The following is a 14,411-nucleotide window of genomic DNA, read 5'->3' as shown; positions in this document are numbered from 1 at the left end:
CAGTACACCCAGCACATGTTTACTGGTCCTCTTCCATACACATTTTATTGCTTTCTCAGACTAAGGTTCCAAAAGGAGCAAAAAGTTGTTCCAAACCCATAACAAACGACCCCACATTGCCAGCATAAGAAAGCACTGCTCAGGGTTCTCCTTAACACAACTATCACTCACTCAGGAAAGACTGGGTAACATACCTGCAGTCAGGAATCACAAGCGTGCGTGCAAGGCAACAGAGCTGTCCTGAAGTGTTTTCTCCTTTGTTTACCACCTGGTGCCTAGAAATCTCAACCTAAACTACAGACCGGTCCTCCCTGCTTCCTTTGTCCCAGTCTACCACAGTCAAGAAGCAGGCTCTTGAGCGCAAGGGTCTACAGCCATTCCCAGTGTGCTGCTAACCAGAACAAATGGCATTTTGTAGAAGAGAGTAAACCTCTGTGGAAGACTCTGGTGGCAAAGCTTTATTTACAAGATCCACAGCATCTCCTCACCAAATGAAATCCAATCTGTAGGCACTGAACACTCAGTATGCTGCCAGCCCCCACGCACCACCACTGCTCCTCCAACCAAGCAGCAGAACCCACTTGGTTAGTGGTAGAGCTCAAGGCCTGTCCATTCCTGAGGAGGAACAGTGAAAGAAAACTGTGCTTCAGGTAACATCTCCTGCCTTTACCTGGCCTTGCCAGTCAGAAGTATTGACAAGAATAATGTTTTCAGGCAGCTGGTCATCGGAAACCAGGATGTGATTTAGTTGGTCATACACTGTTTTCCTGGGGATCTGGAAATAAAGACAGAGAACAGTAGGAGATGTCAGCTCTAATCATCAAGCTACCAGCTCCAGCTCTTGCAATTCATGAGAGGTGGCTATGCACGGCTGGCCAGTGCTCAGTCACCCCATCAGCAAAGACACGCTAGCAGCTGCGCTGGCTGCTGGGACTGACATTTATTAGCTTCAACACTGCAGCATTCTGCAGGCTCCTCTATTAGCCACCTTGGTTTTGTTGGCCATTACGCCTTCTGCCATGCACAGTTACTTACATCACTTTATACAAACTAGCAGTAGCCCAAGGATTCATAGAAGCCAGGAACAATCTCCTTCAAGGAGGGAATTAAGCAAGTCCTGCAGCTTACAAAAGCATGGCGCACAGGCTCTGCACAAGTCAGTCCCCTGTACAATCCTTAGCAATTTGCCTTATTTCAAAGGAGTAATTCCTCAACACATCCCTATTCATTTCTCATCGTAAGAATCTGTCCCAGTGTTTTCAGCTTATGGCGGGCTGACAAAGCAACAAGCTGGCAAAACCCAGCAGACTGGATGGAAGATACAGTATTAGCCAAGACATAAATTCCCTCTTTCCTGAAGCCACAGGGCCCAGTTCCTTTCCAGCAGGGACAGCACTTGAACCAGAAGGAAAGGGACCACAGGAGGCAGTTGGAGAAGAGGAAAAATCGAGTGGCTGGAGAGACAGCAATCTTTTCACACCTGTAAGTGGTGCCGGGTATCTGGGGAGCGTTCGTTGTCCAGACTGTTCGCTCTCTCGTTCTGTGGCCTCACTGGCTGCCTCTCCTTCAGAGATGTGCTCCTTCCCCGACGTCCTGTCTGCTTCCCTTCAGACCTGCTAGAGAGATGTGCTTGCATTCCAGAGCTAGCTCATATTTGAGTGAGATACATTCCCCAAAACCCAGATCACTCAGTCTGGCAACCTCAATGTGAGCGGAGGCACTGGGGGATCGTGCACGTAGATCTGAGCTAGCTTGAGACTTGCTAATTCTGCTTCTGATAGTGCAGAGCACACAGTTCAGCCACAGAATGTGTTCCCAGGCAGACTTCCAAGGCACATGCTAAGACCCACACCACCACCCTACTATTGCTACACCAGTGTAATAGGATCCAGCCACGCAAACTGCAGTCACATACCCAAAAGCAGCCCCAAAATACATCTTCAAAAGAACATCTATTTTCTTGCAAATGACCAGAGAAACTATATGGTGGGGTTGCTGAATCCCACATTCACTACCCTATTTGGGAAGGTTTAACAGGACGTAAGTTAGACTTGACAGCCACCTTTAAAGGCCAAAATCTGCATCAGATGTTGACTTAGCAACAGTATCTTTGACCAAGCAGCTCCAGAGTTTTATAAAAATTTCCTTGGACACGGAACAGGACAACAGAGGAGACAGGAACAACCTCAGAGCAACGCTGCCTGTCAGGGTTCTGAGTATTCATTTATCAAGTGCTCAAAACCCATCACTTAAGTGCCTGAACACAATGAGGGTCTCCTTGCAGCCAATGACTTAAGGTCATCCTAAACAAATGCTAACAAGCTGCCCATGACTTCCCAAGCAGCCCTGCAGCAGGCACAACACTGTGTCACTACTCTACCTCGTGGATGGGATAATGAGGGACTCAGTCTTAGTGATCTTCCCGCTGGGTGGGAGCTTCTCAACAAACACATCTGGTGTGGGAAGTTCAGCTTCCTGGACCTCAGCTTGCTGGTTAGACTCCTGGAAAAACAGAGAACCAAGTCATCAGCAACAAACCTTCCCCTCTGTCTCGCTACCACAAGGGCTTGCAGGAGACACCTCAGCTTAGCTCTGTCTGGAACAAATTCAGCCCGCCTCTTCCAGATATGCTACTCACTGCTAAAAGGGATAGGCCAATACAGGCTATCTGGGGCTACCAGTTCCCAGCTCTGCCTCACAAGGGAGCTGGAAGTAGGAAAGGTGCTCAGATACACTGGAATAGGCACTCTCCCAGCTCAAAGCCAAGGAAAAGTCTCCTTATGCAATGCAGATTAATTCAGCTTACCTAGATGAACTAGTGGAGAGAGAAACAGATGGGAGAAATGTTACAAACTGCATGTCCGCAGTAGAGAAACTTGTGCTTTGGGATTTTTACCCCAGGACCAGCTTGATTTCCGCCAATTCAGCTTGAAGTAATACTTCTGTTTGATAAGACGCAACAGCCCTGAGAACACTTTTCAGGGTGACACATGCTCAGTAGCATACTTTGGGCCAGACTTCCTCAAACCAAGAGAAAGGCTGTTTAAACAGAAGACTACGTAAAGCATTTCAGTTTCAAAAAGCTGAAAGACAAGAACCTCCAACAAGTAAGGTCAGGAAGAGAGTTCAGCGTTGTTTTCACTGCAGCTAATGTTACCTAAGTTGTGTTGCATGTGCAACCATATGGACAGACAGACACATGCTACAGAATGCAGCTCACAGTTGACACCCAAACTGTCAGGAGGAACAGTAACAAGTATGTTTTCAACTTACATAAGAGACAGTGTCAGAAATACTGTCGCCTGCATGTTTGGTTCCAAGGCTCTTGGTCTTTTCAGGCACTTCTACCTGCTTGAGAGGAGAAAAATCATAAGGAGGTATGGCATCGGCACAGTTTTCAGCCACACTCTCTGCATCAGGCTGTTCAAAAGACACACTTCTCCATTTAAACACTGCACAGCTCTGCAGGATGACCAGGAGTGCTTTTTGGTCACACCAGGACCGAACACATTAGTGTGGAACGTGGCAAAGCAGTAGCTGATGCACAATACACAGCAGAGGCAAGGAAGTGCCTTGGAAAAGGGCTAATATTCCATGCACCAAATATGCCCATCCTTGAGGGGATGGAAAAAGGGGTGAGCTGCCCCTCAGCATTTGCTCCCAGCCACCATGAAAAGTATCCCAACAACAGTAAGGTAAAGCTTCCTCCAGTATCAAGGAGTCCCTAAAACTTCCAGGCAATATCTCCCACCCTGGCAGTAATTTCAAGTAGATGGGAATCTGGAGCCATTCATGCCATTAGCAATTATTCAGTGCATAACCTGAAGATGTCCCCTTGAGTTAAGATAATATTTTCTAAAAAAAAAAAACAAAAACCCAAAACACAAAAACCCCACAAAGACCCAAAAAACCCCACAACCATAAAACCAAAACACCCCACTGCCCAAAAAAAACCCAGACATTTTTGTTTTAGCAGAAAATTAATATCTCTGCATCCAAGTCTTTGGAGGAGGTCAGAGTGCTTTAATTTACACATCCAAATAGAGCAGTGCAGGCCTGCTATATTACCTGCAGATAGATAACCTTCTTGAAACATAACTTACAGGACTTGATGGCTCTCTCTGGCTCCTGATGCTGTGGATGCTACCAATTTCTGTCTGAGAGCTGGAGTGTGACAATCCTTCAAAATAAGGTCTGAATACAGGAAGCAAAACCAGTTTCTTATTATCAAAAACACTAACAGAGAAAGTCCACCACATTCACAGCAAAGCAACGTTACTGTCTCAGGGTGTCTTATTGCTCCCCAGTGGTTCCAGTAAAATTGATAGGTTACTTTTAAAAGGAGGGGGAGGTCTCCAGGACGGAGAAAGCCAGAAAGTCCAGAGACTCCTGCCTAATCCTGATGCTGACTGACGGACCTCCACCTAATGGATCCAACATGTCACCTGCCACACAGCAGACCATATTTATAAAGCTCTTACTAGGACGCTCACATGCTCTCACACTACACACCAAACAGCAGCTTTTGTTTCCATAAAATCCAGGGTGGGCACGTGGGTCCAGCATTTTCCCACGGCAGAACAGAATGTACATTCACCTCACACAAGTAGTTGTGTCCTCACTATCCCAAGCACCAGGTGCAAAGTTTCACACTGTAATTCCTGTTTCAGCTTTGCCATTCCAGCCAGGGTCTAGCTCTTGACTGAAATACAAGTAGAGTTACTTCCCCCCTCCCCCCACTCTGCTCCTGCGGTAAGAGACTCCTGGTGCTAATATGCATTTTACTTCCAGCTTGCATCTGGATTTGGCTGCCAGCCCTAGGGTCCAGTTACACATTTGCTCAATAAGATAAGGGAACACATACAATCAGATTGCGCTTCCATGTGAAAAGGCAGCTCATCACACCAGGCTACAAGACTCAATCACAATTTATGGAACTGACTTTTTTTTTGTTACAGGAAAAACCTGCTGACACACATCAGCATTTATCACATCCCTTTCAAGATACGAATGTAAGAACTGGACACAGCAAACCACAAAGTGTCTCCCCAGAACCAGACACAATAAGTTCTTATTCCAGCAATATTCCAGCGATAACATATCCCAGAACAGTTAGCTCCTTGTCTCCACGGAACAGGACACGAGCTCTCAGTGTGTACAATGCATCATTTTGGCTTGTTTCAAAGCAGTTGCTTACCACAAGACATCTACTTTCAAATCCCTTCAAGGTAGGGCCTACCAACCAGCAATATATTGGGTCAAGCTCCAAACGCCTTTATAAGTACCAGCCCCATCACTTACTTCTGCTGCCCCAGTCTATCCTTGATATCTTCTGGCTCACTGATAGGGAACAAGTCACTCCAGACTCAGAATCTATTCTTAGCCTAACTAGGTTATTATATGTTAATTAGGATATTATGAGAACTGGTAATTAGCTGGCATTTAGCAGATACCGTACTGACCAACCGCAGTGGTAGGCTTTGCTTGTTTCAGAGCCGTCACAACACTGAAGACCTGAACATGCAACCACATGCCAGTCAGAAGCATAAGTGCAGATCGAACAGCCTCATGTTTTTGGTGTTTCTTTGTCAGGGATGTGACACAGCTCTTAGGCTCAGGGTTCTGCATCTGCTCAAGACCCCGAGCCGGAGATCCCTGGCTCAGCTCCACAGTGCTATCATTGCCCATACTTCAGTGCCCACAAAAGCCAGTTCAGAACAGGCATGTGTGTATTTACATGTGCTGCAGTCAGTCCCCTTGGGCCCTAAGGAACTCCTTTGTTTCCCTCAGCTCTGCTTCCTTAATCCCTGCAAAGACTCTCTTTCCACACAGGGTCTTATCAGCTTTTCCAGGCAGACACAGTCTGCCTTATCCATCCCTGCCTCTGCTTCTGCAGCTTCCAACCATGTCTCCTTCTGCCTTAGCACAGATTTCCTGGCTGTTTCTACCACCTCTTCAAAACACTTGTGTACCATTTAATTCTACCACCTGCCCATCAGCAATTCCTACCCCTGTGGTTAGGTGGCAGGACAGGCAGAACATCTGCAAAAGGAGCAAGGAAGAAATGACACTGAAGGGAAGTTAGGCCCCCCGTATACACACTGCCCCCAGCTCACAAGCAGTCATTCATGTTGTAACAGCACACACACCAGGTCAAGAGTGGGGGGGCGGGGTGGGGGGTGTGAAGCCAGGATGGAGGGATGGGAATAGAAACAACATCTAATCTGTGCTGACACTGTGTATGGTCTCTCTGGCCCAGCATCAGCCACCCCACACTTACTTCAACTTTGGCTTTGGAGTGCTCAAGACACTGTCATCGTCCTCCATTTCTGGCCCACTGTCACTGGGGTTCTCTATATCCAGCGTGTCATACAGAAGGTCCAAGTCCTCCTCCACCTCTGGCACATGCTCCGCTGGGTCCTGCTCTGAATCCAGAACCTACGTGCAGGACAAAAGCAGGTATCGCTGACTCTGATAGGAGCCAGACCGACCCCATGTCACCTGAGCTCCCCCAAGGGCTGCAGCACACCAGTCTTGGGAGTAAGATTCTGCTCCTAGTGCAAGGACACTATATCAACAGAAACATTAAGTGTGTGAGAAATGCTTGGTTTAGGTCAAGCTTGTCAGTGTCTGGTTAAGCAGGAGTTACCTATTGGACTAAGCATCCACAAACAAGCTATTAACCACAAGATTGTGTCCATTATTCAACCCCTTCTATAAACAAAGCTTTTAAAAGCCCCAGTTTTCCTAGAACAAGTAGAGACATGCAGTACTGCCAACCTGTCTTGGGTTTTACTGAAACAGTTGCCATGACACCTCCTGATTTGTTACTCAAGCAGGTAGAAATGACAAAAATGTCCACAGGAGGCGCCTGAAACCTGGACAAGGATCAGCCGCTACCCACACACAGAGTGGAAGAGAACAGATCTCACACAACACTTCCACAGGTTGTTTAACATATACACCAGAGTAAGCAGGCAGCTGTGCACAATTCAGAGCTTGCTTTTTGACTGGCAGCTCCAGAAAAGCAGCAGCTCAGCTGGCTGCGACCTCAGCTATGGGTGCTGACTCTGCTGAGCTAACTTGGGAAAAAGAGGAAAGCTAACAGGATTGTACGGAAGCGTAAGCAAGCATGAGGAGTTACTCACTCTTCCCACAAGCCACAAAATCAGCACACAGCCATACAGCCAATTGAGATGTTAAATGCTTTTATATGAGATACTTAACATTACACAGGTTTCTTGGGTTCTGGATCTCTCTCATTTTCAGCTCTGACCAGGCAGCTGACTCGCCTGTGAATCTGCATTCCCTATCCAAGTTTTTCATGTCTTGCCTGGCTGTTCTAAGTAAGATACTCAAACAGGCTGGAATTTAACTTCACAAGCAATATACACTATAGACTACTTGCCTTTGAAAGGGTCAAAGGTAATTTCAAAGCAGTCTGCAAAACTAATGGGTACACACATGGTTCCCAACATCTGCTTTTGATAAAACTTGATCTAGAAAATGTTTGATGACATTTTAAAGTTGGCCCTCAAACCTCTACACAAGGCCAGGGCATAAGGAAAGGTCACATCCACTGCAGACTTGAAAACAAAATGAAGGGAACTAGGGGGAAACAGGAGAGTGTTCCTGAAGACTAAAGCAAGACACACAAAGCAGAGGGCAACACATAAGACAGGAAGGCTTATAGAATTACTTACCTCATCAGACACTTTAAACCTCTTCAGCAATGCCACAACCTTCTGTTTGAAGTTTTGTTGCTGCAAGTCAAAGACACTTTTACATAAATAAAGCGTTAAGTGAACTGTTTTCTCCCAGTCTGCAAGAAGCCGAGACACGTCTGACACTGGTGCTCTAGATGCTTCTTCAAATCAAACAACTCTTGGCACCACAAACCAAGTCTCTGCTATTCTTATGTTGAAATCTGCTTTTCCACACCTACACTTTCTTTCCTGCATTACAACAAACTAGGTCCCACTCCACCAAGCACTGTAAGTTTTCTGGCCCTCACGGGTGGCACACCACTCTTGGTGGGACACAGTGGATAAAAAATTATTTTATCTGCCAGATCGCCTTCTGTACCCGTTTAATATATTTCTGGCAAACATCTGACAGTCAACTTTTCCGATTCTTAACGAGGATAAGCCAACACAGGCATCTACTCACTGACCCGAAGTACAAATGTATTTTCTATGAACAAAGTACTGGGTTTTTTCAGGAGTTTACAGTTCATCCTGGCAGGCTCTTTTATTTGACTAGCAGCACTGTAGAAAAGTTGTGGGGCTTGTCCTTAGCACTTGCCTATCAGAAAAATGCTTTCTGAGTCTGATACCCCTAGATCCTGGACACAGCAGACACCAAGTCCAAAACAACACTGAACTGCTGCACTTGTTTACTTGCTCCCAAGAGCACGCTCTCTCTCTCTCAGGACCAAACAGCTGAGATTTGCCATGAGCTGCCCTGCCTTTCTTTCTGTCCTGGACAAAGCTAATATACACACTCTGAAGAAAAGGAAGATGAGAAGGGCCCAGGCCTGAGTGCTGGTACACAGCATTTGAGGTGGCATCCCTGTGTCAGGAGGAAAAGGAAAGAAAAAAAATGGCTAGTACCAGGCCACTCTTAGGTGAAAAAAGTTGCTCATTTGCTGGCTCTCCTGTATCTCACACGAGCTGCCCTTGCAAGTCCAACTGCCTGCTCCCACTCCAGCCTCAGATACTTCACACTGCCCCAAACCTAGCCCTTTACCTCTGAATTCAAATCCTGTGAGCTGTAACCACCTTCTAGCAGCTGAAGTTCAGGTGAAATAAACCCACCAGTCCTCAAACAAGACTCTCCAAAGACCACCTTATTTCTGCCCCCAATGCACTGTGAGGTCAAGATTTTCTCACAACAGTGAGAGTTGTCCCCTGCCTCAGGATGCCAAGCAAAACTGTCCACCACACAGACCACCTTGGATCAGCACAGCAGTCTGTGGAGGGAGGACACACAGTGTGCAGTAGCTGAGGTGACATGGCAAGAGCTGTTAGGTGGCCTGAATGGTTTGACAGTCAACAGACCTATTGGGTTTGGAGCTGGACTGATGTTAACTGGCAGCACCAAACCCAGTTTTGCACCAGCCCCACACACTGGAGGTTCGGTATCAGTTTAGTGGTCAGGGCCAGAAAGACATTGTTCTTACTAAGATGAAGTTACTCGTTTAATAACCAAGTGGTGTATTTTGTCCTGGCTGGTCACTGACACCTGAAAACGATACTAAGGACAGCAAAGGATATGAACTAGCACGCTCCTGGTCTCATACAAAGGGTCTTTTTAGTGGCAGATTCAAGACAAAACCGGGTTTATTTCAGACCTTATCAAAATATGGATTCAGAAATAGCCTTACAGAAGGTACAACAATCTCCAAACTTACTCCTAAGTCCAAAACCAAAAACCTATCCCATCCTGGTGGTTTTGGGTTACTGTCATCACAGATGTGCATAAACACTTGCGTAAGCAGAAAGCTGCATTATGGCGTGGTCAAGCACAAGTCACTGCTCCATACAGAAGTGCAGCTTTGCAGGACTACGCATGCTTGGTGTGAGAGGATGGAGAAAAGCATGTGACTTGCCAAAGCCTTCAGTATCCAGCTACTTCCTTTGCCTCAGCACCACATGCACCACCTTAGGTTTATCTCTCAAGCTCCAGCCCTTGACTGAGCTACTCCATTCTGATACCTTCCCACTGGCCTCTCCCATGCAGAGCACAAACAGAAGAGCTTCCCTTCACTTAAAGCTACTTTCAGCACTTACACAAGCATGGATCCTGGACTGGCTTCCTCATGGGAGTGAGCTTGCTTAACCTTGCAGCCAAAGGACACTCAAGACAGCACATACACACACCTTGGACAGCCCCACCCCCTGAACTGGCTGCTTCTGGTAGCTCTTCACATGCTGTGACCATGTCCCCAAACTCTCTGCTAGGCCAGCATGTCTAGAACTGCTGCTCCCATCAGCCACATGCACTGCACATCCTGGCCAAACCCCGTCAGTGTTAGTAAAACTAATTTCCACCGACCCTGGTTATGGACGTCGTTCTTACTATCGATCTCCGCTGCTTCTTGGGCTTCCCCAGCTCGTACTCATCATCATCCAAATCCTGAACAGAAAGAGGATTCCTGTGTTACCTTTGTGATTTGGAGACACACGAGCATTTAAGTGCTATAAAATGTTCCCTCTATGAAGATGAACCTGCTGCTCTGTCTTCAAGGCTTTCAGCATTTGCCTTAATTGTACTTATGATGGCAGAAGGGAAAAGGAAGTGAACCAGGTATGCAGAGAGCCAGGAATAACTGCTTGGAGGAACAAAACAGCCCTAGTCCTACATTCAAGGAACAAGGACAGTCACAGCCCCACATTTCAGTGGGTTCCTCTCTCAGTACCCTCCAAGAGGTGGAAGGCAGGTGATGCCAGCGTCTGAAGGCAAATTTGACCCAAACTCAAAAGCGTCTAAACATCTAGCCAGAGGTTCTCTGTAAGGACCTATTTTGCAGAAGGTATAAAGACTAAAGACTGACTCAGACCCCACTGGCCCTTTAATTACAGCTGGGGATCTAGTTGGGCTCTTTGAATCCAATCAGCGTTACAGAATCGATCAACTGATGACTGGACCATTAAACAGAGAAACATACAAGGATGCTCATGTTTTAGTGTTCAAAAGCAGCTCAAGTCCAAATATGTGAACAGATAAATCACAGCATGGTGGAAGAAATGGGTTACTGTGCCCGCCTTCTGCCACTGCAGCTAAACACTTGGTGACAGTCTCGCACTGCCATGAAATAGGCTTTTAGTTTCAAGCATGAGCTGAGTGTACACGCTCAACTGAAGCTCTTGCAGGGAGAAGCCACGCCCTAAACAGTACCTGGCCCTGTACGGCATCATCACTGGCCTCCTGCTCAGAAGAGAAGCTCTCGTACTCTTCCTCGGAATAGTTGTCTGAAAGGGAAGGAAAGAATGGAGATATCCTGTGAAACTCCTTTAAGGTGAGGGAGTCTCATCTCAGGAGCCGAGAAGGTCAACTAACAGTCACAAATCAAGAAAGGAGGCAGACAAGGAGATACCTGCTTGTTTATTTTCTATCTGTGCTAAAACCAGTGAGATGGGAACCGCCTGGAAGTAAGGAATAAGCAGAAACACATCTAACAGGAAGGAAGGACCAGCACACAGATAAGGCTTCTTGAAACACCACCCCCTTTTACCCTGGAAAGAACCATCTGGTAGACAGCAGCAAGTAAAGGGGTGTCTCCACAAGGGAAATTACTTTTCCCCCTAACATGGGCATAACTGGCTTAAAGGAGCAAGTCAGACACGCCAGGAGAGCCTAAATCCTTTATTGAAATGACACTTCAGGTGAGCTGCCCGGCCTCAGGCAACAACACACAAGCACCTGCATGCACTACCTTCAACAGGTCACTCTTCCACCAGTGAGCAGAAGGCTGGTACCAAATAAAAAGATTGTCATGAGTAGAAACCTAATGACTTCCCTATATGGTGCATACCACCATGGATTTACACTCATTAAACCAGACCACAGTCCACAGTAAAACATGTTGCAGGTCTGCAGGTCTCATCTAAGTTAATGAGATTTATTGTAGAATACTCAAAGGAAAAAGAAGTTGGAAGAATAGCTTAAATGCAGATCTCCTGTATACAACACTGTTAGCCAGGTGAGAAGCTACAGGTTCTCAACACACCCACCAGTAACACTGGAAGAGCATTGGTAAGAACACGGCCAACCCTCGCTGGATGGCTCAGGCCTGGCGTGATATGCAGGAGAAGCTTTGACAATTCAATCTCCCACTCTTGTCACACTCCCTGCTTATACAGCAACAGGTTTGCAAAGTGGGTTTTCTTTGCATTAATCAGTTCTAGACACAGCAACTTGCGCAAACCAGTTCTCATTTGTCCCATGAATCATCTGAGCCCAGGTGGGGTTTCAGTCCAGCTAGTTCAGGAAGACACTGGTCCTCAGAGCATGTGATTGCACTCTTACCTGTAGACTTAATTTTCTGGCTGGCCTGCATAGTGCTGTCTTCATGGTCAATCGGCTGACTTGACAAGGAGAAGATCCAGATTTCTGCTACCTTCACTGCAGCCTCTTTGATGTTGCTGAAAAGGCTCAGAACCTGGCCACCTTCTGTTGGGTGCTGCATGACCTGGGACAGAAATTAAGCAGTAGAAACCTGTATTTAAATATTTTAAACCTGCATAATTTGCATAATACAAGAGTAATTTGTGCTAATATAGTTACTCCACATTTCCAAGTACAGAAGCAAGCCAACAACCTGCAACTCCAGGAGCCCCTTGCATGCAATACACAATGCTAGTTGAGATTTTATTCGAATTCTAATGGAAGTGATGGAAAGAAAGAAAAAGTGTTCTGAGCTTGACAGTTGATTATCTCATCCCTGAAGCACAACACTTGACTACCTCATTACTATGAATTTGTTTCCATGGCACAGTACTAATTTGAATTATCAAGTTACCAACCTTCTGAACACTTAATTAAGGAACTTAGTTTTGTGTTAAAGCCCAGCAGAAAAGCCAGTAAAGGCAAAAATTTTTGGTGAGGTACAGATGCAAAGTGCTTCCTAAAGCAAAAATCCCTGCTCCAGAGAGCTGGCACTTGAATCTCAGGAGATTTAGTCACAAAAAACCAAGACAGTGGTGGGGGCAGAGGGACATCTCAGTGTGGGTTTCTCCTTCCTTTGCCACTGACAGCTCTTATGTTCTTCTCTTGCCCCACCAGAGTCAGAAAGCACTTCTCCATGACTGCACCTCAGCTTTGTAAGACACACCAGGCTGTTTTGTCAGCTTCCCACGTGGCTTTCCCCTGAGCTGATGAGGAACATATGCTCCATTCCTCTTAAACTCTGCTCAGACTCACAACTCCAATTCACTGCTTTGCTTCAACAGCTAAGAGATTTTTTTTTTTAATTTTAAGAAATGTGTCAGTGCTGTTTAGGGGTCATTATACTATAAACTGCAAAAGGGAGGGGGGTGCTTGTAAAATTTGTTTTCCTGAAGTCTTCAATTTCAGAAATACTCCAGATGAGCTGGAGAGCAACTATTTCCTATACAGCGGACCTTAGAATTTTTGACTCTAACCCCAGTCAGCTGACATTACAAAAAGACATAAGAAAAACCACACGCAGCAGCAGCAAATGCCCAACACTTAGAAGTTCACTGATGGGTCTAACTAATGGCCCCACATGTTTTCTGCCTTACAGCAGTATTTAATTTCTAGTTCTTAAACAAATCAAACACCGCACAGGAAAAATGTTAGCTACACCACAACAAATCTGAATTTAGCCAATTCAAATGGGGAGTTCACCATTTACTGCAAGGCTAAGGGAAGCTGAACTCACAAGGTCATGTCTTTATAACGAATTTAATATAGTAATATCTCACCACAGCATAACACTAGCTTATTTTGCATGAAAATGATTTGTTGACAGAATGCAGTCTGATGAAAAATATCGGCATTAAGCTGAACTTGCTACTGCTCAGCCCATCTCTAAATGCTCAGAAACAGCAAAGATTAAACAGGGCATGAAATAATGAAGCATGGAGTTCAGCCATTCAGAAAGCCTTAGTGAATAATTTATCCATACTTGGTTCCAGCATTAATTTTCAGGTGTGAATCTGAAAATTTTATCATTTACCTCTCATGATTAGAACTCCACCTAAACTACCAACAGCCATGAAATAAGAACTGCAAAGAGTGTTTCAAGCAAAATGAGAGAAACGGCTTGATCCTGAACTCTCATAGAGTGCCACAGAGCAGGACAGCAAACCTTGCTGTAATTTTAACATTTCATAGGGTTGGAAGGCTTGCGTGAGTGACCTTATCTGCGTTGTTCTGCACTCACAATCTGGACCCCTTAACTCTGAAAAAACCATGCAACAACAACAAAACCCCCACAAGGTAACAAGCTAGCCTCATTAAAGCTTTAGCTCTCAAGATGCTATACAGAAAGTGTTCAGTATTATTACTCAGTAGTAAAAGCTGCTTAAAATATTGCCCTGTAAATACTGATTACAGTTATTAAGACAGCTATGTGAAATCCCACCAGATACTTCTCAATGAGGAAAGTGACAACACTCGGTTTAAAGAGAAGGGAAAATGTCCACCTTTGTAAACAGTTCATGTCAAATGCTGCTCACCTCAGCCATGTTGATAGACCCCACAGCCAGAGTCTTGTAACCTAAAATGGTACGGTTCTTGTACCGCTTCCGCCGCTGCAGCATGATCTGAAGCTTGTTGCCTTCTCTCTTCAAGAAGTGAGGATACTGCAGTGGGAAACACAATCAAAAAGTTTATTATGTCTCTTGACATTATCTCCCAAGCTGCCTTCACAAGTGAACTCCGCT

At 45.6% G+C, this 14,411-nt stretch overlaps 1 protein-coding gene across 10 annotated transcripts in view; it reads right to left on the bottom strand.

The window, feature by feature from the left end:
* Positions 1-14,411, bottom strand: part of PACS2 (phosphofurin acidic cluster sorting protein 2) — an 89,182-nt gene that overhangs the window by 35,910 nt on the left and 38,861 nt on the right. For 4 of the 10 annotated variants that reach the window (XM_064454686.1, XM_064454692.1, XM_064454694.1 and 1 more), the window contains exons 4-14: positions 14,205-14,330; positions 12,031-12,193; positions 10,900-10,973; positions 10,057-10,137; positions 7,704-7,763; positions 6,281-6,438; positions 4,104-4,194; positions 3,274-3,351; positions 2,381-2,502; positions 1,481-1,616; positions 671-775 (exon numbers count right to left, since the gene is read on the bottom strand). In XM_064454686.1, the coding sequence (XP_064310756.1) occupies positions 671-775; positions 1,481-1,616; positions 2,381-2,502; positions 3,274-3,351; positions 4,104-4,194; positions 6,281-6,438; positions 7,704-7,763; positions 10,057-10,137; positions 10,900-10,973; positions 12,031-12,193; positions 14,205-14,330 (1,194 nt within the window). The remainder of the gene's footprint in view (positions 1-670; positions 776-1,480; positions 1,617-2,380; positions 2,503-3,273; positions 3,352-4,103; positions 4,195-6,280; positions 6,439-7,703; positions 7,764-10,056; positions 10,138-10,899; positions 10,974-12,030; positions 12,194-14,204; positions 14,331-14,411) is intronic. The other 6 variants (XM_064454688.1, XM_064454689.1, XM_064454690.1 and 3 more) reach the window with 6 other exon arrangements.

This window comes from Phalacrocorax carbo, chromosome 6 (assembly GCF_963921805.1).
Source record: "Phalacrocorax carbo chromosome 6, bPhaCar2.1, whole genome shotgun sequence".
Taxonomy (NCBI): Eukaryota; Metazoa; Chordata; class Aves; order Suliformes; family Phalacrocoracidae; genus Phalacrocorax; species Phalacrocorax carbo.
The sequence above is the reverse complement of the archived record's forward strand: the minus strand, read 5'-3'. Positions and strand labels throughout refer to the sequence as shown.